Raw genomic sequence first — 23,311 nt, 5'->3', positions numbered from 1 at the left:
TTTTGTGTGTGTGCTATGTTTAAAAATACGTGTAATATACATGTTGTTAGTGCTCTTAATAAATAAATGAATAAACCTGCCAAACTTTGGCGGCCTCCCTGGCGCATCGGTGAGCGCTGAGAATTTAAGTAGGAGGTCCCGGGTTCGGTTCCCGGCAGGGGATTTGGCACCATCCAAAATGGCACCATTCGTTTTTATAAGAATGTGTTACTTTATATATATAAGCAATACAGGTCCCGCAAATACTCCCTATTGCTAAATAAAATACAAGAGGTAAATAACATACATTTAATTTTGGAAAATCATCTTTTATTTACAATAATTGCTTCAATAATTAATTAACAACGAGTACTAAAGGTAAATTATGTTCGTTCATTACGTATAAAATGTTGGGAGAAATCATTCATAATGCGTTTGACATAAGAATTAATGAAACTATAACTAAATACTATTGAAAACTTAAATACCTAAAAAGAGATGCCGTAAAAAGTATTGTGACCTTTAACTATCGATCATTCTCATTCGATGCCTTTATTTATTTGACATACAGATATTTCTTGTAATCAAAGCGATGTCTGTCTATTATTGTACAAAACAGGGAATCTGTTTCGATTTCCTATTTTGTCTGGAATTTTTTCGCCATTTTCGAATAAAATACCGAATTTATTCGAAGGATAATGAATGAAATGGCGTTATCAGTAACGCTTGTATGTGGGAGGTCCCGGATTCGATCTCCGGTAGAGGCAATTAGAAAATATATTTTCTGTATTTTCTCTGGTCAGGCCCGGTAGATTTCGGCTTAGTTATAGCCCCCTTTCCGACCATCCGAAATTGAGATAGGGAATATCTTAGACTGCATCATCGTTTATTACCTTAGGGTGAGATTGCAGCAGTCAAGGGCAAACTTGTAGTAAAAAATATAGATGATAGTTAAACATGGCATCTCTACTATAAAGTTTGGTACTAGACCAAGCGGAAAAATCCTTCATTTAAACAAGAACAAGAAAAAAAAAAAGATCCATTTTTGTTATTTGCATGAATAAAAAAGCTCACCTTTGTACAACACTACTAAGAATTATTGTCTCACTATTGCTAGAGTTGTCTTCGATTGCGAGCTATCTCTGTGATTAATTTCATCAAAATCGGTGCGGTGGCGAATCCGTGCATTCATATTTCATACAAAAAGATTCACTTTGTTTTTACATTATATCATTAGTATGGATTCAACTAGTAAAAAAAACTCTCTTTGAGTACTAGTATTTGAAAATTTACAGAATTGAATATTTCTATGATATTATACTGGGTGGCCGGTCAGTTGACGTCATAAAAAATTTAGGTCAGTATGTGTTCCGCGATTTTTTGTAGTTTTGGAGTTATGACTTTTTTTCGATTTTTTGAGGAATTTCTACAAGAGCATCTTAAAAAAATTCTAAAAAAAAGCTAAATACTTTTTAGAGCTTTTTTTTTGGAACTGAATTCTCATGAGTTGTAATTTTATGCATAAAATAATCAGCTTCGTAGCTTTGATAAAAGTTATGAAAATGTTGAAGTTAAAAATTTAAGTTCCATGAATTTATTACTTGGATTTTTAATTTAAAGTTGAAAATTAAAGTTTTTTATGACGTCAACTGACCGGCCACCCTGTATATTAAAGTAATTAGAAAAAAAAGATAACTTATACAAGAAACTTCTTAATAATAACAACCATAAGAGCAATCCGCGCCATTAAAGAATAGATCTAGCCGATGTGCTCTCTCATTCGCGCTTATATTGTGCGGAAGAGAGCACGACGATCTCATATTTTTAGTCAATCTTAATAATGCTAATAAATACAACCTGCCACTGTCACTAAAGAATAGAATTATAAAAGCCGGCTCTTGGCTTGCTATCTCTTTCGCACAATAAAATAACATGCGAAATACGCCATAATATTGTGCGAAAGAGATAACAAGACAACCGCCGCCTTTTATATATAGTTTTTTATAGTTTTTTAGTTTTAATAGTGTGAGTTACTATTTTTATTGTACCCTGGTGTAGAACAATTACAAAACTTACTTTTTATTACTCTATTCATTATGCATGGTAGAATTGCTCAAGCGTTTTCGACTAGGTTTGTGTGACTTAACAAAAAAAAATTAAATAAACCTCCTTTTCTTTACAAATTCATATAAAAAGATAACGAGAGGCACTTATTTAGATTTTTTTGCTATGCAGTGCGATTGCTATTGGCTTATGTCAATTCAATGAAAATGTTATTTAGTTGTATTATGTCGTTTTTCCTTACTCACCTATCTTTTATTTAAAAAAAAGCTTATATGTCATGTTTTAAAACAATGGAATGTGGTTATATTGTATTAAAAGCACGTACAAACACACATTGTGACAAACTTGAGGTCTCATCATAACTAATGAATGATAAGGCTTTACCCCAAAACCACTAATATAAAAAGAACTATAAATGACTACAGCAGTCATTTATGATATTTTTATAACAGTAGTCAAATCAAATCAAATCAAATCAAATTAATTTTTGTTTGTATGTTTAATTTATGTATTAAAGAAATTCATTATTAAATTTCTGTATTAAGAGGCACCCTACAGCGACTGCGAGCGACGTTATACAACAGCAGCGGTGTCGGTCACAGTACCGGTCATTCGCTTAAGCGAGAAATATTACTTTATACTACCTACTAAATTCGATCAGCTTTTATTTATTTTTATCACTATTGTAGTAAACTGAACACATTTTCAATATTGCTTAGCGATACTTTTATCGGATAGAATAATGTGATTGCAATGGCAGTCGATAACATAATCGCAGTGTTTATTTACGGCCGATATTAATAATCAAACAACCTATAACCTATCTTAATCTTGCTTTTCTTTTCTTTCTATTTATCCCTGATAAAGATAGCACTACTGAATATGTCGTCCGAGTACCTAGTTTGTATGTAGCACCTACATTTACCTATTCGATCGCGTGAAAGTTAACTACGATTTGTATGAAATCATAAGAGCGCCATCTAGTTATAATTCTGGGAAACATTACTGTCATTAGATAGTCACTCTCGTTTACTTAATAGTTTTGGCCCATCCATGATCATTCCAAAGTGTGGGCACAAAGTATAGCTTACATCCTAGGAATGGACATAGGATACTTTTCATATAGTTACTATTGACCAACAAAGCAGATGGCCCACCTGATGGTAAGTGGAAAACAATAGCTTTCAAACAGAGTAACGCTCCGCAGGGCATGCAAATTGCTACCCTGTGTCCAGTGGCGTGCAAAGAGGGTATGCACAGGGTATGCAGATGATATAAAATGAAGAAAATCTCCAGTAATACTCAATTATTAGGCTTTTTATGAATCCTACAATGCATATCCTTAAGTTTTTTGTAACTTGTAATGAAGATTTTCTCCATTTTATATCATCTGCGTACCCCGTGCATACCCTCTATGCACGCCACTGCCTGCGTCCATCAACCTAAGGCGTAGGTTTTAGACTCATATGCCTGTGATTATGTAATTACACCGACAACCACGCCCTACAGACCAGATAACAGCAATGCTGCTTAATAAGCATGGTGCTGGTACTGCCCCGAAAGAGCTCTGTCGCAAAAAGCTCTTCCTACTAAATTTATCGAAAACCTCGAATCTAGTTTATTTATTAAAACATCTTTATTGCGTAGTAAAGAAGAAATTACAAATACACATAAAAAAAAATTAAAAGCAAAAGGCGACCTTATCACTAAAAGTGATCTCTGCCAGGTAACCTTCTTCTTCTTCTTCTTCTTCTGGGCAGTTTCCGCACGTAAGCGCTTCGCTTGTTGTACGTGAAATTTCCCAATGTTGCTCGCTACTCCAGCCATCCAAGCTCGTTCCAGAATCCCAGCATGCCGCCCAGGTTGCTGAGGATTTCTGGGATAGTGGCTGGTGATCCCAGGTAGATCTCGCGTTGCTCTGTCACGCCCGTGCACTCCAGCATCACGTGCGTAGGTGTTTCATTCTTCTCCATGCATGCTCTGCAAAGAGGACTGTCGGTGACACCTATAATGGAAAGATGTCTGTTTAAGGAGCTATGTCCTGTTATGAGTCCCACCACCTTCCTAAGTTTGCTTCTATCCAGGCGGAGTAGTTTGTTAGTTAGGTGTTGGTTTAGGTTAGGGAAAGCTATTTTGGTTTGTTTGCAGTCTTTTGCATTGGCCCAAAGTAGGGAATGCTCCCTATGTGTTTGTTCATGTAGCCAGGTAACCTTAACGATAGTACGAATAATACAATCAATCAATCTAGTTTCAATACTGGAAAACAAATTTGTCACTAGATGGCGCTCTTTGAATTCCATACAAATCGTACTTTTACATGATCGATCGAGGTAGAAAATCTCTCACTAGACACTGATGATTTTTGATTAGATTTATTATTATTCAGGGCGTTTATGGGTAAGATCTCTGTTAATTTGTTGCGCGTAGAGGGTATATTCGTTTCAAATGAACTCTCAATATCCATAGATTTATTACTTTTCTATTTTCTATATATAATACAGTAGATCGTTTTAATGTTTTTAAAACAAACAATTCATGTAGGTGTGCAATTTGTTTTCATGCATTTTAATAATTTTTGTTTTTTTTTTTATTTTTACGGCCACTGATTCAAGTCTTTTGAGACCATTCTAAACTTCATGTTTTTCTTTTTATAGTTCATGCCATACTTAATGATACAGCCACACACCCGTTACCTCAGACTGGTGACAGCTGGCAAGTAAACAAAAACGTAGAGCACCTCGATTAAAGGTTTTCAGTAACCTTCCCCATCGTATTGCAAATCCCACTTCTGAGAAAAAATATTAACAAAATCCAGAGTTGATATTGCCATTAAAACTGCCCGCCTCCAATTTCGCTGGTGTATTTTTTACCGCTCTTAAATACTTGAGTTTAGCCCAAACCCCCTGGCACATTCTGTTGAGTCGCTTGTCGTGAGTTTCCCTGGCGAATGCGGCTATATTCCTAACTATATGCCGCGCTACTTTGAGGTTTCCCTTCTGAGCGAAGGCGAGTGCTGAGTAAAGTCTGCTTCTGGCAGCTAGGCTGTCGTCACCAAGCATTCTGGATAATCTATACTGTCGCATTGATATCCTGCCTGCTTCTTCCGCCTGTAAAAAAATAATGAAAGTATATAATAAACATTCCTTAAATATAGTTCAACGAAACACAAAAACTTTAATCGTAAGGACGGTTTTAAATTAGCAAATGCAAACCAAGAAAGCATCGTACAGTTTCTCAATTAAATAGTGACGTTATCAGTGTAGTATGTCGAACAGATTTTCGTGAAGATGTTCGTGAAATACCGACAAATAACACGAAAGCGGGTAGTCAGATTCTGCCCGTCGTGACCACGATCCATGCAACTGGGTGGAAATATCAACAAGTCCAATAAACATTATCGTGGTATGTACCCGTCGAACTATATTTAAGAAATGTTTATTGACCACGAAAATCTTATTTAAAAATCTTTATATATAATAAACATTTAATAATTTTAAGACGAAAATAAATTTAGACTGAAATTTTTATATTAAGTTTAACATCTTTTAATTTTTTGATAACGACTAAGACACCAGGATTTATCTTTGCATCGTTTGAGTCCATACACGACTGAAGTATCTCGAAAATGCGCTCAATATAACTTTTAATTTCATCAAAACTATTTATTCATTACATAATAATTATGAGTGTATTTGTAAAAGTACCTGGCAAATATAAACTTATAATAGTTTATCGAAAGTTTAATTATTTACCCACTTTATAAAATTGCTGTAACATTTTACTATTTTTTCTTTGAATTTTATTTAATTATTTTCATCTGGACAATCTTCAATGTCGTGTAACTTTTGTGGGACTAGAAATAAAAATTTTATATTGATAATAATAGCAGTGTCGCTATTACAGTACCTTACGATCCCAACGTTCATCGATTCTAAGCTATGTCGGTAAATCTAGTTCTTCTACGGATCTCCTAATTTCTGATTTGATCAAGTAGTGACGGGGGGGAAATCTTCTTAAATATAAAGATACCTGATTCCCTGCAGGCGAGAGAATTTGGGTTATGTGAGATTTCTATCCACTGAAACCCCATCGGTAGGCCAGCCTCAGTACATATTGGGAGGCTCCGGGATCTCCTAGGAACGCACCGGTGCCTCCCTTGTACAACGCTTGTAGGTCGTCCCGGGAAGATTAATGATTCCCGACCTCACGTAGGTACGTTGCTGTGAGGTAAGGCAACACCAGTTGCTTTGCTTTAAACGTAGAGTATCTAGCCTAGCAGAGCTCTCTCCAACGCACGCTGTGTGACTATGTGCCTTCTTATGAGGCCCAAAGTAAGCGACCACGTTACAGATCCGTGAGTCATCACTGGCAAAACGCAATGCTCGAAGACTTTGTTCATCAAAAAATAACAAAATTTAAACTTACACAATGTTCGAAATAGTCCCCTAGCGCTGAGTAAGCACCCCCCAGCGTGGACAGCCAAGAGAATGCATTTTCTATTTCTACCCTACTCCACACAAGTCGCAGCATTCTTGTATTCCTGTAAAATATTGGGCCAAATAAATAAAACATCTAATCGATTCTTACACATTTACCTTTACATAACTTTAAAGAATATATTAAAACACATTTAATACTTCAAGGTTACTAAACTGGAAGCAAGCCTTTCCCCGATAAAATTAAGCTTTATGGACCTCGTGGATATGGAGGCATCCATTCTTTACCAAAATTAAAGTAAAAAAAACTAAAACCCGACAGCAAAATTTAATTTTTTTAGAATAATCGGACAAACATCGTGACAGGAGATTTATATATATTAAGATATTGCTATAAATTTACACTTTAAATAAATACGAGCTCCCTGGCGCAACGGTGAGCGCTTTGAATTTAAGTAGGGGTCCAGGGTTCGATTCCCGGCAGAGGGATTTGGGGAATTTATTATTTCTGAATTTTCTCTGGTCTGAATTTATTATTTCTAAAGTTAACCTTGTCTGAATTTATTATTTCTGTATTTTCTCTGGTGGGAGACTTTGGCCGTGGCTAGTTAAAACACCCTACCGACAAAGACGTGCCGCTAAGCGATTAATGTTCCGGTGCGATGTCGCGTAGAAACCGATTAGGGGGTATGACCGCCATACTCCCTAAACAGGTTAGCCCGCTACCATCTTAGACTGCATAATCACTAGCCAACAGGTGAGACAGTCAAAGGCTAACCTGTAGCGGAATAAAAAAACTAAAATAAGAAAACCGTTTTTTTTTTTAATTGATACTGCGATGTTACAAAGGTTGTATCAACTTGTATAATTCGCACGGGTGTAATGTGGATAAAAATTTGAGGCAGTTTACAGTGATTATTATTAAAATTCCGTAGTACGTTAATTGAATCTATATCATAAGGTTTAGCCGGCGTTCGCAATGTGAGCGCATTAAAATGTTTCACAGAGACAACAGAAACGCATTATTTACAATTATTCATTGTAAATAAGTTCGTTGTGGGCTCTTCTTAGACCAGGGCGCGGTTAAGACCCTCGTAGCTTTAGGATTAAGTGGGCGAACAAAGTTTTAAAAAAATACGCACATCGCCATCTAGTCCCAAAGTAAGCGTAGCTTGTGTTATGGGCACTAAGATGACTGATGAAAAATTTAATGAATAATATACACAAATACTCATAATACACATACAAACACCCAGACACTGAAATACATTCATGTTCGTCACACAAACATTTTCCAGTTGTGGGAAACGAACCCACGGCCTTGGACACAGAAAGCAGGGTCGCTGCCCACTGCGCCAGTCGGCCGTCAAAGTTGTCACCATCCCATTACAATTACGTAAACAATTTATGTATGAACGTTTCATAAGTGACTGTTATAGGCTTACATGAATAAAGAAAATTTGAATTTGAACACGTCTTTTCAGGGCTTTAAATACACCGGCAACCATGCGCTCGGAACACAGCATTGCAACATTGCTGCTTAGCGGCAGAAATAAGCATGATGCTAGTACTTCCCCGGACGAGCTCTGTCACAAAAAGCGACATCCAGCGATATCATACATCCCATAATAGATGCTATATTCGATTTTCTTGAGTGACTCTTAACGCGCTTCAATTACTGTTTTACTCTTATGATTACATTTTATTTTATTTAACTAACTGTTCTCCGCGGCTTCGTTCGTAAACTTCGGATCCAAACCCAAGTCTCATTGTATTTTAGTGGTCAATATCCCTATCCCTACTAATATTATAAATGTGAATGTAAGTTTGTTTGTTACGCTTTCACGCAAAACCTACTACTAAACTGGTCATCACGAAACTTTGTACACATATTTCTGAAGGTATTAGAAGTACCTAATATAGGATGCTTTTTATCCCGAAATTAAAATCAGTTCTCTCGGGAGAAGGGACTAAAGTGTTTGAAGATTTTACACCAGGCTTAGCTATCCTAAATACATAAAGTGCTGCCACATTTATGAGGCACATGTCTTTCGAAAAACAAAAAAAAAAGCGGACGAAGTCGCGGGCAACAGCTAGTAAGTATATAACAAAAGGTACTAATGAAAAAAAATATTTAAAAAGTTAAACTACTTTTGCTATAGAATTTTTTTTATTAAAACATTGCTAAACTAAGAATTAAAAATAAACATTAGACTCCGATAAAAAGAAACAAAAATCTATTCCAAAAAAGGGGACTTTCCATGCAAACATTGTCTGTTTGTTGGTCTTAGTCTTAGAATGCAAACAAGATTTTTCTAATCCTTCGAACAAACTCTTTAGCTTTATTATTATTTAAGGTCTATTTTTTCTAACTTGTCTTATTAGGTAAATAAGTTAACTTAAAAAACGTTAACGTAAAACTTTATATTGGTTGTTTACTGTTAATAAGTTTTTAAAAATATTAAAACGTAATTTTAATTGTTATTTACAATTCCATATTTACAAAATATTGAAAACCTACGTATATACTATATATACATATTAATAAACGTATTATTGTTTAGATAACAGCCTAAGTACATAATATACAAGTTGGTATGATATGACATTATTATTGTTTTTTTTTTTTCAGTGTCTAAGATACGAGTAGGGTGTTTTGAATGACGACGATATCGGGATATAATATATAAATTTAAAATTTAAAATTAGAAAATCCCCCAACTTCAATGTAGGTACGTTATTTTACTTGTGCCCTTGAGCCCTTTCATTTGATAACCATATTGAAGGAATTGTAAAAAAAAATGTAAACCGCCATTTTGTAGCGTCGGCCACCTACAGCAGATTTTCATCAAACATAGCTAAGAAAAATAGGCTCTATAGGCTGTGAATTAGTTAGAAGTAGAGTTAGAGAATAAGAGTATTATTAGATTAGTATTTGAGCTTTGTAACAGAGCTCGTCCGGAGAAGTAGCAAAAAAAAGCAAGTTATAACGTATAACACAACAGGCGTAAATATCGCAATTTATGCTATCAAACGTCACTTTTGCAAACAATAAAAAATAAAAAGTGACGTTTGGCAGCAAAGATCGCTAGATTTACGCCCATCGCAAAGCCAGCTGGGCTAGCAAAGGCTGGATATAATAAACCTGTTAAAGCACTGGAACAAGGAGTAGGAGAAGTTTACCCCCATAAATTTTTTACAAATTATATATTATTTCGATATTACTTCCACTTGTGGTGCACAAGTTGAAATAATATCGTATATAGTATCATGCTCTGAGAGCTGATAAAGCTGTGGGAGAAGGTAAATTTTTATCCTTTTCCCAGGAAGAAAATTGTCTCCTGCACGGCTAGCATGGGCATTCCCGGGGAAAGGTTATAAATGTATCTTCTCCCACAGCTTTATCAACTCTAACAGCATTGGCACACAAGTGGAAAAATATTCAAATAATATATGTGTAAAATTAAGGTGGGGGGTGTTTAAACTTCTCCATTGCCATGTTGCCGTACTTTAGCAGATAGACACGTTAATTATATCCCCTGTCAGGGGATTTGACAGGGGATATAATTTGACTCCTACCTGTGCTAGTCGGCACGGCTAACATACCCTGCTGTCCATGTTAGCCGTGCTGTGAGATACGTAATCACTTTGCCGCTCTAAATGGCGTGGTTGCCAGTGTAATTACAGGCATATGAGATTAAACTCCCACGCCTCAGGTTGAAGAAGAAAGGAAAGGAAGTGTTTTTGTTGCTTTTTTTTTGATATTATATTTAATTAAAAAAAGTTTTTAGTTGGAGACCACTTTTTCCTCTTTTACGAGAAACCAAAACAACAAATAGATTTTCATTTACAGCTTTAAATGAGCATTATCTAACTGATCTAATCGAACAACATGCGGATGTTTTACAAAGATATCTTGGTTTCGTTATATCTTTTTATTGCGTTTAACAAAAGGCTTTAGCAGCAATAATAAGCACAAGTATACGTTTACATACTCGCAATCGTGAACTCATTTTCTAGTTTCGAAACCCTGTGGCTTCAGAGAAAAATGGACCTAACGTTACTCTTTTTAGGATCGTAAATTATTAAATCTGTTTTTTTTTTTGTCGAGAGCGCTTGCTGTAAAAGTGTGGAAGAATTTGAGCTCCAAAACAAGAAACATAAATTCCATTAAACTCTTACGTTAGGGGGTACAGCTAGTAGAAACAGAGCTGCGATTAAGAGCTCAATGCTGCTAGGAAGCAGGCCACTCCGCTCTCAACTCTCACAAAACAGAAAAATTCTAAAGATTGTTAAAATTTAAAATGATGTTGGAAAAGAGCAATCTGCTAAGTTTCTTGCCGGCTCTTCTCAGTGGAATCTGCCTTCCAAACCGGTGGTAGGGTCACTACAAACAGACTTGACGTTTCATAAGTGCTTATTAATTACGCCTACTTGAAATAAATGAATTTTGAATTTTGAATTTGAATGAAAGTACTAACCAAATTATTCGGTATTAGTTTCCACTAAGTACCAGATCCTAAGTTTGAGATTTTATTTCTCGTATCGAACAAGCGGATTGGTACTCCACTAATCCGCACTGGGCCAGCGTGGTGAACTCCTCTCTTCTCATTGTGGGAGGAGACCTATGCCCTATAGTGGGCCGGTAATGGGTTAATATGATGATGATAATGATGATCGAACGAGCGCCATCTAGTGGTCAAAGTCAAAATCATCGCTATTAATTTTCAAGATACCATATAGGTAGAAAATACCTAACTACTAGGCACTCTGACACAGTCTCTAAGAAATAGCGTAATACGGACAGAAACAACGGAGTAATTCTAGACTTAAATTGAATGAAATTATGCATATGTACAAATTAAATTAGTTATGGAGATTTTATGCCCCGTTTATATCATAAAACTGATATGATGTGGATAATCCATTTAATAAAAAATTAAAAAAATCATTAAATGCGGTTATCAAATGGCTGACATATTATATAACATGCAGTTTAAAAATACACTTCAAATTGAAACCTCCTTTTTAGTAACCGGATAAAAGGACTTTAGTCGCTTTACTTTTTAATAGTATTTTGTATACATTTGTTAAACAAATATACAGAATAATAAGTGATAAACGACTAAAACACCAGGAAATATCTTTGATTATGAGTGTATTTGTAAAAGTACCTGGCAAATATGAACTTATAATAGTTTATCGAAAGTTTAATTATTTACCCACTTTATAAATTTACTGTAACATAAGGTTTCAAAATAGCAATATTGTACATAGTTATTGATTACTCCAGAAGACCCGATAACATTATTTATAAACTATCATAAAACTCGATTGACAATAAGACTGACCATATTAAAAAGCAAGTGATAAGAAATTCAAATTACTGCTTAAAGGTCATGCTGAAAGGCATTAATTAAACCACTATAGATTTAAGTGGATTGCAGCTTGTATCACTAAAACGAAACAAATAAAAACGCAATATTTACAAAGAGAATATTATTTATTATTTTAATCCTTAACTTTTCCAAATAATTACTAATTCTAGACGTTATTAAAACAAGAGATAAAAACATAATCAATCATGTGTGTTATATCATGTCTTTAATATCTTAAAGTTAAAAACTTCAATAACCAACTTTAGGAAATAATAAATAAAATATTAAAATTTGGAAATTTAGACCAAAAAATATGTTCGACAGACAGACGGACAGATCAGTCAATCTGATAACAGCAAAATTTTGCGGTTAGTTAGCAGCACTTAGACGCTAGTTTATAGCTATGGTTTGTAAAAAAAAAAAAAAAAAAGACGTCATCTTAAGGAGGTCTAAGAAGTCTTATTTAAATGTTGTCACCCTATTTTGATAAAACATATTGTAAAACATTACTTCAAAACATTTCATATAAATAACGATCGACTCTCAACAATAATATTAATACGTATTTAGTTCAAGATGGCAATATATTTAGTTTTCTCGCTATTTATCGGTGTATTGTATTTCGCGTATATTTTTTTATTTAAGAACCAGGACTACTGGAAAAACAGAAATGTTCCCTTCGTAAAGCCCCTGCCAATATTTGGTAACTACAAGGATTACCTTCTGTTGAAGAGACATGTAACTGATGTTATGCATGAAATGTGCCAACGATTTCCGAACGAGCCGTACGTTGGATCATTTTACGGTACGGATCCTGCACTTATTATTAAAGACCCGAATTTGTTAAAACTAGTTATGTCCAAGGACTTCTACTACTTCAGCGGCAGAGAAGCCTCTGACCACAACGCTAAAGAGATGCTTTCAAAACATTTATTCTTTGCCCATGGTGACGAGTGGAAAGTACTGCGAACGAATTTAACTCCGCTATTTTCTTCCGCGAAACTGAAGAACATGTTCTATTTGATAAAGAACTCTTCAGATACATTGGAGAGTTTGATGGCTGATGAAGTAAAAAAAAGTAGTACGATTGATACGAGGTTCCTGCTCTCGAGGTACACGATCGATTGCATCACGGCATGCGCTTTTGGATTAAATTCCGATACGATGAAAGAAGATGTGCAAAATAATCCCTTCAAAAAAGTGGGTGAGCAAATATTTGATGCATCAAATAACCAAGCCCGCAAAAACATATGCCGAGCAATGTGGCCAGGAATATTTTATGCGTTAGGATTTAAACTGATGCATAATGATATAGGCACGTTTTTTAATAATCTAATTTCTGGAGTGTTCAAAAACCGCGAGGGTACCAAGACATCGAAGAATGACTTCATCGATCTGATTTTGACTTGGAAAAGAAACAATAATATATCCGGTGATAGTATGAGCAACGCGTACAATGGTGATAAACAGACAGTAAGCATCGATGTTGACGACAGTTTGCTGGTAGCTCAATGCTTGCTATTCTTTGCCGCCGGATTTGAAACGACGTCGTCGACCATGAGTTTTCTTCTATATGAATTGGCGAAACACAAGCCTGTTCAGGAAAAGGTAATAGGAGAGGTAGACGACTATTTCTCTAAACACAAGACAATTGAATACGAGTGCATTAATACAATGCCGTACACTGAAGCATGTGTGGATGAAGCTCTTCGTCTGTACCCGCTGGTAGGTCTCCTAACCCGGGAAGTGATGCACGAGTACACTCTGCCAACCGGGCTCCGTTTAAAACAAGGTGATCGTGTCCACATACCCGTGCACCACATTCATCACAATCCCGACCATTTTCCTGAGCCAGAAGTATTTCGTCCAGAACGATTCTTCGGAGAGGAGAAGAAAAACATCAAGCCATTTTCTTATATGCCATTTGGCGAAGGACCCAGGACATGTATAGGTAATTACTATATGACTATATTAATATATAATGTATATTTACTTTGACCGCAATTTGACCGACTTTAGTTTGGTCCCATTATAAACTATCTTGTTAAACTCTCTTGCTCTATATATTATAGTAGTAGAAAGATTTATTAATTTCAAGCAACATATAATATACGATATATGAAAATAAATAGATGTTATATGTATATATTTAATGTATATATAATATAACATCAAATAAAATAAAACTTAAGGTTGTAATTTTTGGACTACAGGGAGATATGATTATAGGTGTCTTTCTTTTTGGTTTGGTGATTAGAATGTACGGATCACGAATTTCTGGGTTTGATTGTCTGATAATAGTCATGTCTAATGGGCAGACCTGAAGTTTCGAACTGCTTATAAATCATCCTACTTGAAGTAAATGAATTAAAAAATTTTGATTTAGAAGTTGGGCCAGAATTTGCTGCGGCTATTGGCAGACCTGACGTTACAAACTCTTTTTAAGTAACTACTTTTAAATATAGAAATGCCAGTCTAAAAGGTGATTTTCAACAGTCATTAGTAGGCAAAGAATATCAATACGTACAAAAATTGACATTTTACTAATCATGGCAATCATTTGTTGATTTCGCTCTAATTATAGCATGGTATTTATAGTTTAGTTTATAGAAAATAGTTCAAACCTAAAACAACCAAACATTTATTGTTTATTGTTATAGGTTCCCTGAAATTTCATCTGCGTATATTTATACTTTCTAGGTTACGCTATGTCATCTGATTTCACACTACTTTGATTATTAAATGTTGTTTTCCTCCCTTCTTTTCTTTCATGTTCTTTTTTTATTTTGGATGTTAAATAATTGTTGTTTTGTAATTTTCAGGTATGAGGTTTGCCAAGATGCCTATCCATGCAGCACTCTTGAAGATATTCAAGAATTACCGAGTGGAACTTGGAGAGAACATGTCACATAAAATAACTTTTAATCCGAATTCCGTTATTAGTCAGCCCATTGGTGGTATCCATATAAAATTTATTCCAAGAAATTCTTAAACATTGTCAACTGTCTAGAAAATACTGTTTGTATATGAATAAAAGTGTTATTAATATACTCCAGGCCCAATTTCACATCACTGTACAGAGGTATTATCCATAATTCATTGTTTTCTTCAAAATAACTTTTGTTTTTCTTTTATTTAAGCAAAACAAAATAAAAAATTACATAAGTAACGAGTGTTGAAATTATGTCAATAGTAAAATTAAATTTTACAGTGGCGGACTTAACACTTTTTGTGCTAGGAAACTATTATAAAATGCTGTTTCATTGTTTTCATCCCACCTTATTTAGTTAAATTTTCACTTCAGTTAAATTATAATTAAAGTGATGTATCATTTAGCGAACTATCATCATCATCATCATCATCATCATCATATCAACCCATTATTGGCCCACTACAGGGCACAGAAATCCTCCCGCAATGAGAAGTGGTGAAGGCCAGAGTCCACAACACTTTCCTAGTGCTGGTTGGTGGACTTCACACCACATTTTTCTCAGGTATGATGTTCCAAAAATGTTTTCCTTCGCTGTTGAAACAAGTGAGTTTCTGAATGCTTAAAATGCACATAACTAAGAAAAGTTGGAGGTGCAATCCTACCTACTGGGCTATCACCAGGTCCTAATCCAGAGTTGATCTTGAAGAGTGCTTTCCATTCATGTTTAAATTTAATTATAAGCTTTCTTATTTTCTGTTGGATTATTTTTGATAACAATAATGTCATCAATTAATCTCACAGATCCTGACCCAAGTATATGGAGAAAAAAATTTAATAAAATGTAAATGGACACAATAAAATAATTATTTCAATAAGTACCAAGTGATTAACAAAAATAATAACTGTACATATTCATTTCATTTAGAAATACTTGTAAATTTGAAATAATTGTTTATTTCATTTGATTATTTTAACTATTAATATCTTATTTTTATATATATTTTGTGTTTTAATTATAGTTGTAATGTTTTTCTTCATAAGGTTTCATTGTAAGTTATCCTATGAAATGGATTGAATAATCTAAATATTGCGTGCCAAAACTAATAATACACTATTTCAATAAAAAAAATCTAATTGTAACATCTGATTAGATACATGTATTAATGCAATAAATTGTAAATGAATTCATGAATAATTATATCCCTTGTACATAGCGATCTATTCCAGGCAACCAATGGTGTAAAACACAGGTCAAGAAGAAAGGTAGGTGGTACATATAAAAATATTTTTATATGTATATATAAGTCTCTTTTAGCTAACCCCTCTTTTACCTTAGAACCTTATTTTAAAACAACGGTACTTGAACCAAGAATCTTTTGGTAGAAAATTGTGGGAATGTTTATTTAAGGTGGTATGGTTACTGCTTGCTAAATAAACATATCTTACTAATTGTTACGTAAATAAGAAAAAAATGAAAATTTTACTTACCAGGCATAATCAATAACTTCCTTGTCTGGCGGTTCTAAAATTAACTTTAAAAACACAGTCCTACTGTTCGAATATCCACACAATTCATACAAATATCTCAACACATTAGTTCTGTAAACATCAGAGTTTAAACACTCTCTCACGAACGGCTGAAGAAATAGCGCCGTGGTATACACTTTCAGGTTCTTTCTAGAAGATTCTTTTTCTTCATTTTGTTCCCTTAGACCGCAATCGCCCGTATCCGCTCTTACGCCGATGGATTTACAGCTACATTTGTCGGGTAAGGTTAGACGATCTTCAGATATGTAACACACCGTGTAAGGACTTTTAAATAGACGAACTTGCGTTACTAATTGCATTACTTGAAATTTATTTCTCTAACAACAAGGTGAAAAGTAAAATTGTGGTTAGAATTCAATTCAATTCAATTCTTGTTTATGGCTTTTGTCTGTGCCAACCGGGCACAAGGTACTTCGCCAATGTCTTGTAGATGAAGAAGGCACGAAGGAGATTGATCGGTGAAACTAATGAAAAGTTAATTTTGAATTTGTACCAAGAAATAGTTGTTATTAGCTAGTTAGCTCTTTAACCTAAGGCAGCACAGACAACACATGCATATATATCTAACACGGATATTTTTTGTACATTACACTTTAATTTTATTACTTACTATATATTTACATAAAAATCTACAATAAGGACTGAAAACAAACATTAAAAAACATTTAACACTCAAAGGACGGGGGACTTTGGGAGGAAGAACGTCATAGAGGGGATAGGTAAGTTTGGGACAGTTAAAAATAATATGAGTTATAGTGCCCTCATCCAAGCCACACTCACAGATGGAGTTGTCCCTTATCCGGAGTTTGGCCAGATGTACAGGTGTGCTAGCATGACCAAGACGCAATCGGGAAATTGTGGATGAAGTCCAGCGATTTGTACTCCGAGAGTGACAAAACCAGGGTTGTCTTGGTATGTTTTGTTGGATGGTAGCGTAAAACTTACCCTTAACCAATTTGGAATCATTCCAAAAAATTTTCCAGGCTGTTTCCATATATGTTTTGGCAAGAGTACATAGGTCATGCGATGAATTTTTAAAATGATCTAGAGAACCTGACTCAACAGCTGTTTTGGCACATGAGTCAGCAGTCTCGTTTCCTGGAATACCTGAGTGGCTTGGAATCCAAACCAGTAAGATGAATAGTCCTTTTTGATTGCAAGAGAGCAGAGCCTTCCGGATTTTTAAGATAATGGGAAATCGTGATTTGCTGCGAAAGGGGTTTTCTTTAATAGACATTAAACAGCTTAAAGAGTCAGTCAGAATAACCGTCTGTTGTACGTTATGGGACAGTGCAAACAGGATTGCTTCCAAAAGAGCAATGGCCTCTCCGGTAAACACAGAAGACTCGGGAGGGCATTTAAATTTTAAAACAATTCTGTAAACAGGAACCCAACATGCAGCACCAACACAACCTTCTGGAGACAGCTTTGAAGCATCAGTATATATAATAAGATGATTTGACCAATTTTGACTAATATGCTTTTGTAGTTTGATATTGGTATCTGGGGATCCTTTACTCAGACCTAGATCTGTGATGATGGAAGGGTTGTATATTAATGCTTTAAATGGGGTTGAATATAGTGGGTTGATTGTGAAAGATGTCAGGGGATTAGGAAGGCTGGTATACTTTAGGAAACTATCTAGCAAGTAGGAAGACGAGTTACGGGAGCAAGGTGCGTGTGATAGTTGGCTTAGTCGGTGCCAAAGAGGATGGGATGACAGCTGTAACATCTTGCTGATAAAGCGGTCACATAGATATTGTCGACGGATGGATAGAGGAGGGTCAACGCATTCTACCTGCAAAGCATTAGTGGGGGAGGATTTCATTGCACCTAGAATAATTCTAAGGCATCTATACTGAATTTTATTTAACTTTTCAGCAGCTGATTTATTAAAAGGCTCTAAAACAAACATACAGTAATCCATGTGGCTACGTACTAAGGCATTATATAATAATTTTAAAGTATAGGGGTGAGCACCCCACCAAACTCCCGCTATTGCTCGTAGTACATTGATGCCTTTTTCACATTTTTTGATAATGTGTTCAGAATGAGCAATTCCATTCAGTCGTGTGTCTAAATAAACACCTAAAAATTTAGCTTTAACTGCAAGGTTGATTGCTTGACCTTCAAATGAGATGTTGAGGTTCGGGAGGTATCTCTTCCTTGTAAATACCACTGCCTGACATTTGCCCACTGATAGGGACAAGCCATGGTCAGACAGCCACTGGCCTAGATAATACAAAGCAGAATTGATACGACAGGATACTTCCTCTATACTGCCTGAGCTGTGATAGAGGACAATATCATCAGCATATTGTAAAATGGTACAAAAACTAGAAACAGACAATTCGAGGTCGTGGGTATATATGCTATAGAGCAGAGGACTGAGAACAGAGCCTTGAGGGAGGCCTTTCCAGATTAATCTGGGGGGAAGAGAATTATTCTGATGCTTTACCAGAACATATCTGCAAAACAGCAGATTACATATGAAATGAACCATCCTCGAGGGAACACTCAGCTTAAGTAGTTTCTGCCTGAGCACCGGAAGTAGGACATTATCATATGCAGAAGCAATATCAAGAAAAGCACCCACAAGGTACTCTCCTTTTGTAAAGGCTAATCTAATATCTGTTGTTAATACACTGAGACTGTCTGTTGTACTCATACCCTTCCGAAACCCAAATTGGGAGGAGGGGAGAATATTTCTACTTTCCATTAACCATTCCAGTCGGTTTTTAAGGAGATGTTCTGTAACTTTAGCTAAAGTAGATGACAAAGCTATGGGTCTATATGAATTTGAATTAAGGGGATTTTTATAAGGTTTAAGGATAGGAATAACAATTTGAGATTTCCAGGAGTTTGGGATAGAACCAGTTTCCAAACATTTATTGATTATTTTAAGGTAATAAATTTTAGCTTTGTCATTTAAGTTAGCCAGGAAAGAATATGGAACGCCATCTTCCCCTGGAGCTGTATCTTTTAGACCATTGAGAGCAATTTGAAGCTCAGAAAAGGAAAAGGGGGCATCCATTTCATCCGTAGCTGGAGCTGGCGTAGTAGTTAGAAATGAGTCCACATAGGGAACATAAGGTGGAGCTAATTTGTCTGCAAAGTTGTTAAGCCAGTCAGAAGGATTATTTGAGGAAGGATCAACGTGGCTCAGGGAGCGACGGAATCTCCTCATATTTTCCCACACAATGGTGGAGGGTGAACGAGGGCTAAGCGATTCACAGAACTGCGTCCAACTTGCTCTTTTCTTTTTGAAGACTAATCTTTTAATTTTAGCATCTAGTTTTTGGTAACTATTAAAGTTATCCTGAGTCATGCAGGCTGAGTATAATTCTTCTGCAGCAGATCTTTTACCAAATAAATCGCTGCATTCATCATCCCACCAAGGAGAGGAAAGCAGCGGATTTTTCACAGGGTGTTTTTTTGGAATATGGGAATCGGCCGAAGATATAAGAGATTTTAAAAAGAGATCATAGCATACCAGAATGTTTCCATCACTTTCCAAATCGGGCAGAGTGTCTACAATGCAATCAACGGATAGGGCATAATCTTCCCAATTTGCTTTTTTAAGTTTATACTTTAAAAGGGGATCATAGTTAGGGGTAGGTAAGGATTTATTATTTAATGTAACAATTATAGGAAAATGATCACTGCCACAGGTTGACTGTAGCACGTTCCAAGTCAGGCGCGATGCTAGGTTAGCCGAACATAGGGTGAGATCAACCGCTGATTTAGGGTTCTGATTGGGGTATACCCTTCGAGTAGGAGAACCGTCATTGAGGATGCAAAGACTGACATCATCAAGTAAATCAATCAGCAATGGAGAAAACCCGTCACTAGCATGGCACCCCCACATCGTGTGGTGGGTGTTAAAATCACCCATGGCTATGATAGGGCTGGGAAGGGACGACAAGATTGCTTGTAATTCGGGAATAATAGAAGATGAGGGATGAGGAATATACAGAGATACAAAAGATATGTCTAGGGTACGGACAGCAACAGCATTGATCTGTTGACTGTGGGAAGGAAGAGCGATTTGGGTGTAGGGGAGGGAGTGCCGTAGAAATACAGCACTGCCTGCATACCCATCACTCCTGTCATCCCTCAAACAGGAGAAGCCCGGCACCCGTAATCGTGAACCAGGCCTCAACCATGTCTCCGAGATGGCAAGAATGGTGGGATTATGAAGGTTAATCAGAGAGATTAACTCATGTTTCTTGGGACGTAAACTTTTACAGTTCCACTGTAGCAGGGTTATTGGGCCCATTTTGGAGTAGTTTAAAAAGTTGGCTTAAGTTTTTGGCAACGTTGGGCGGTAAGGGAATTTCACTACATGGAGCGACAATACTAAGTAGAAATTCGGAGATAAACTCAAGCATTTTACCTTGGGAGGGAGGGTTCTCAACATTGTTGTTGAGAGCGCATCCATTAGGAAGGGATGAGGAGTAATCACCGACAATAGTCTGAACAGCTTTTTTATCGTAGCCCTTTGCTAGAGGAGCTCGGGGACGAGGAGAGCGGAAAACTGTTTGCCGGTAGGAGGTTTTGGTGGAAGTTACATTAGTAGGAGTAAACATTTCTTTTGTTATCTCAGCATAGGACCTGCGGACAGGAGGAAACTGAGATGATGCTTCAATGTAAGATTTATTATTCTGAGACATGACCATTTTAATAGATTGCTGCCTGGAGAATTCTGGGCAGTCTTTATCAGTAGCAAAATGACTACCAGAGCAGTGTAAACATGTAGATAATTCCTTGATGACCAAACATGAGTCACCTGTATGGGGCTGAGCACATCTGTAGCATCTGGGCTTAGATCTGCAGATTGTTTTAATGTGGCCAAAACGACAGCAGTTCTGGCACTGTATTGTTGGAAGTTTATATGTTTCAACTGGCAGTGAGGTGTGGTATGAATATACCTTAGCAGGAAGCATTTGCCCCCTGAAGGTTAGGACAACAGATTGGGTAGGCACCCAAGTGATGACACCCTCTGTGACAGATTTTCTATTCAGTCGCCTTGATTTCAGAACCTCACCACAGCCAGGCGGGAGCTCTAGCGAATCAACAAGCTCGTCCATCGACCAGTCCACGGGAACTCCTTTCACCAGCCCCATTCTGGTTATGTTGTATGTGGGAATTATAGCTCTATATTTGCATAACTTCAAAACTGGACTAACCAGAAAGTTGTTGGCAGCTTGGGCAGAAGTAAACTCTACAGTAATTTTGTTGCGGCCTATATTTTTGACGCCGTCGTGGATAATTGAACCAATTTTGTGTTTGTGCAAGAATTGACCGAAATTTATAGCCCGTAATGACGCTCCAGAGGATGGGTCCTCCACTTCCCGTGAGACTTGGACAATAAAAGGCCCATTATCATCGTCAGAGTATGACTTGGCGCCTTCGGTGAAGGAAGGATGTATGTAAAGGCTTTGAACGGATGGGTTTACCTGAGTAGGATCAGTTATAGTTTTTTTGGCCGCATATACGTTGGTATCCTCTCCTTGTCGTTTGCGAGACGAGGCTGATGCCCCCGGGTCGGGCGGCTCAGGAGGTGTATCTAGATCCATTTTACTGGAAACACTATAACTACAGACACATAATAAATATTTAACCAACACCAAATACGGTTAGATTTATACGAATATCACCAATGACAACTATTTCTGCTGCTGTGTAAATTCACATAAAACACCGAAATTACACCGGAATCTCACTAACACGTGTGCACTAATTGACAGGCCAAGTTACAGTTCAATATAAACAACACCAAATCCTTTTCAAGACGAGTTTACAATAAAATCAAAGAAAAATTTGAAAAAACCGCGTCCGCCATGTACGAAGTTTCCCGCCGAACCCATCCAATGTTTACCAAATTTTTTCGTGGTTAGAATTATTAATAACTCAGAGAAAAAATAATTTCCTTGACATTTGACAAATGACAATTGACACAGACACAGACAATGGACCATAGAAATCTAGAGACTGTCTGTCTGAATCTGCAATAGACAAAGAGAAACTACATGATCGTAAAGCACGTGAAACTTCTCTGAAACAATAAGTTTTATTTTTGACATTCTTCATTCATTGTACGTATGGAGGGTAAAGGTAAGGAGAGTCATCTGTGTATATGAAAAAGTGTCGTCAAAATGTATTAAATTAGGGTGGCGCCACATTTGCATCAGGGTAACTCTTAAAAGAAGCGCCGAATATAAATATTGTTAGAGTAGGCTTGAAAAATAAACAAGGAAGTAAGGTTATATTTACCACATATTTTGTACAACGTAAGTTTGTTGAAATTCTCAATAATTAACTACTTTAGTCGATAATGACATTAAATTTTTTAACTCGGCATACTTCAATTCATCTACGATTGCTACATTCATACCATACCCTGTGCATCCACCAGCGCCATTGTGGAGGATTTTTGAACTCTTATTTAGCGCAACAACTGGACACTTTTTCAACTTTTCTCCCATATAAGATGACTCTCCTTACCTCTACCCTCCATAATTGTACGGAGCTGAAGTTTGGATGCTCACTGAAGCTTCATCTAAAAAGCTAGAGTCGATTGAGAATTTAGGAGAAGAATTTTAAGGATATCCTGCAGCGTATATCGATCGATACCTACCTGGTATTTTTCAATTAAATATTAAATCAGATAATCTCTGCAGGGTAGGTACTTGGAACTTGTTTGCCGGTGGTAATAATTTAACAGATGGCCCTTTATTACCTAATTCGTTTCTAGTTGCCATCTTTCCGTTTTTTATTATACTTAACTACGCTCCAAATTAATAATCAGATCTTGATTTAGTTTGTTAAAAGCCTTTTACGGGATCCCTGTAGACCAGCTACAGGCTTCGCTAAACGCCCTACGAGTTCAGTGTAATGACTGTTTCGGAATGCTGTTGGGCTAACCACGTTATTGTAGTGCATCTGAAATGGTCGCGAGGACTCATACTGCT

General features: G+C 36.2%; 2 protein-coding genes across 2 annotated transcripts; one reads left to right on the top strand and one right to left on the bottom strand.

Annotated features, from left to right (window-relative positions):
• Positions 1-4,157: 4,157 nt before the first annotated feature.
• Positions 4,158-16,708, bottom strand: LOC120627845. Its single transcript, XM_039895935.1, has 3 exons — positions 16,278-16,708; positions 6,469-6,583; positions 4,158-5,150 (listed from the first exon to the last, which is right to left on the bottom strand). The coding sequence occupies exons 1-3, from the start codon at positions 16,634-16,636 to the stop codon at positions 4,845-4,847; spliced, it is 780 nt and encodes a 259-aa protein (XP_039751869.1). The 5' UTR covers positions 16,637-16,708; the 3' UTR covers positions 4,158-4,844.
• On the top strand, positions 12,399-15,659 carry LOC120627844 (cytochrome P450 6B4-like). Its single transcript, XM_039895934.1, has 2 exons — positions 12,399-13,808; positions 14,680-15,659. Exons 1-2 carry the CDS (start codon positions 12,434-12,436, stop codon positions 14,847-14,849), a joined length of 1,545 nt encoding a protein of 514 aa, XP_039751868.1. The 5' UTR covers positions 12,399-12,433; the 3' UTR covers positions 14,850-15,659.
• Positions 16,709-23,311: the final 6,603 nt, after the last annotated feature.

Source organism: Pararge aegeria, chromosome 12 (genome assembly GCF_905163445.1).
Source record: "Pararge aegeria chromosome 12, ilParAegt1.1, whole genome shotgun sequence".
Lineage (NCBI taxonomy): Eukaryota > Metazoa > Arthropoda > Insecta > Lepidoptera > Nymphalidae > Pararge > Pararge aegeria.
The sequence above is the reverse complement of the archived record's forward strand: the minus strand, read 5'-3'. Positions and strand labels throughout refer to the sequence as shown.

Bases quoted from the DNA above. Each gene is read 5' to 3' on its own strand.
- LOC120627845 (XM_039895935.1), bottom strand. From the start codon at position 16,636: ATGCAATTAGTAACGCAAGTTCGTCTATTTAAAAGTCCTTACACGGTG. The intron at 6,584-16,277 runs GTAAGTAAAATT...AATATTTTACAG, and splicing joins GAAGTTATTGATTATGCCTG to GAATACAAGAATGCTGCGAC. The intron at 5,151-6,468 runs GTAAGTTTAAAT...ATTTTTTTACAG, and splicing joins GGGACTATTTCGAACATTGT to GCGGAAGAAGCAGGCAGGAT.
- LOC120627844 (XM_039895934.1), top strand. From the start codon at position 12,434: ATGGCAATATATTTAGTTTTCTCGCTATTTATCGGTGTATTGTATTTC. The intron at 13,809-14,679 runs GTAATTACTATA...TGTAATTTTCAG, and splicing joins AGGACCCAGGACATGTATAG to GTATGAGGTTTGCCAAGATG.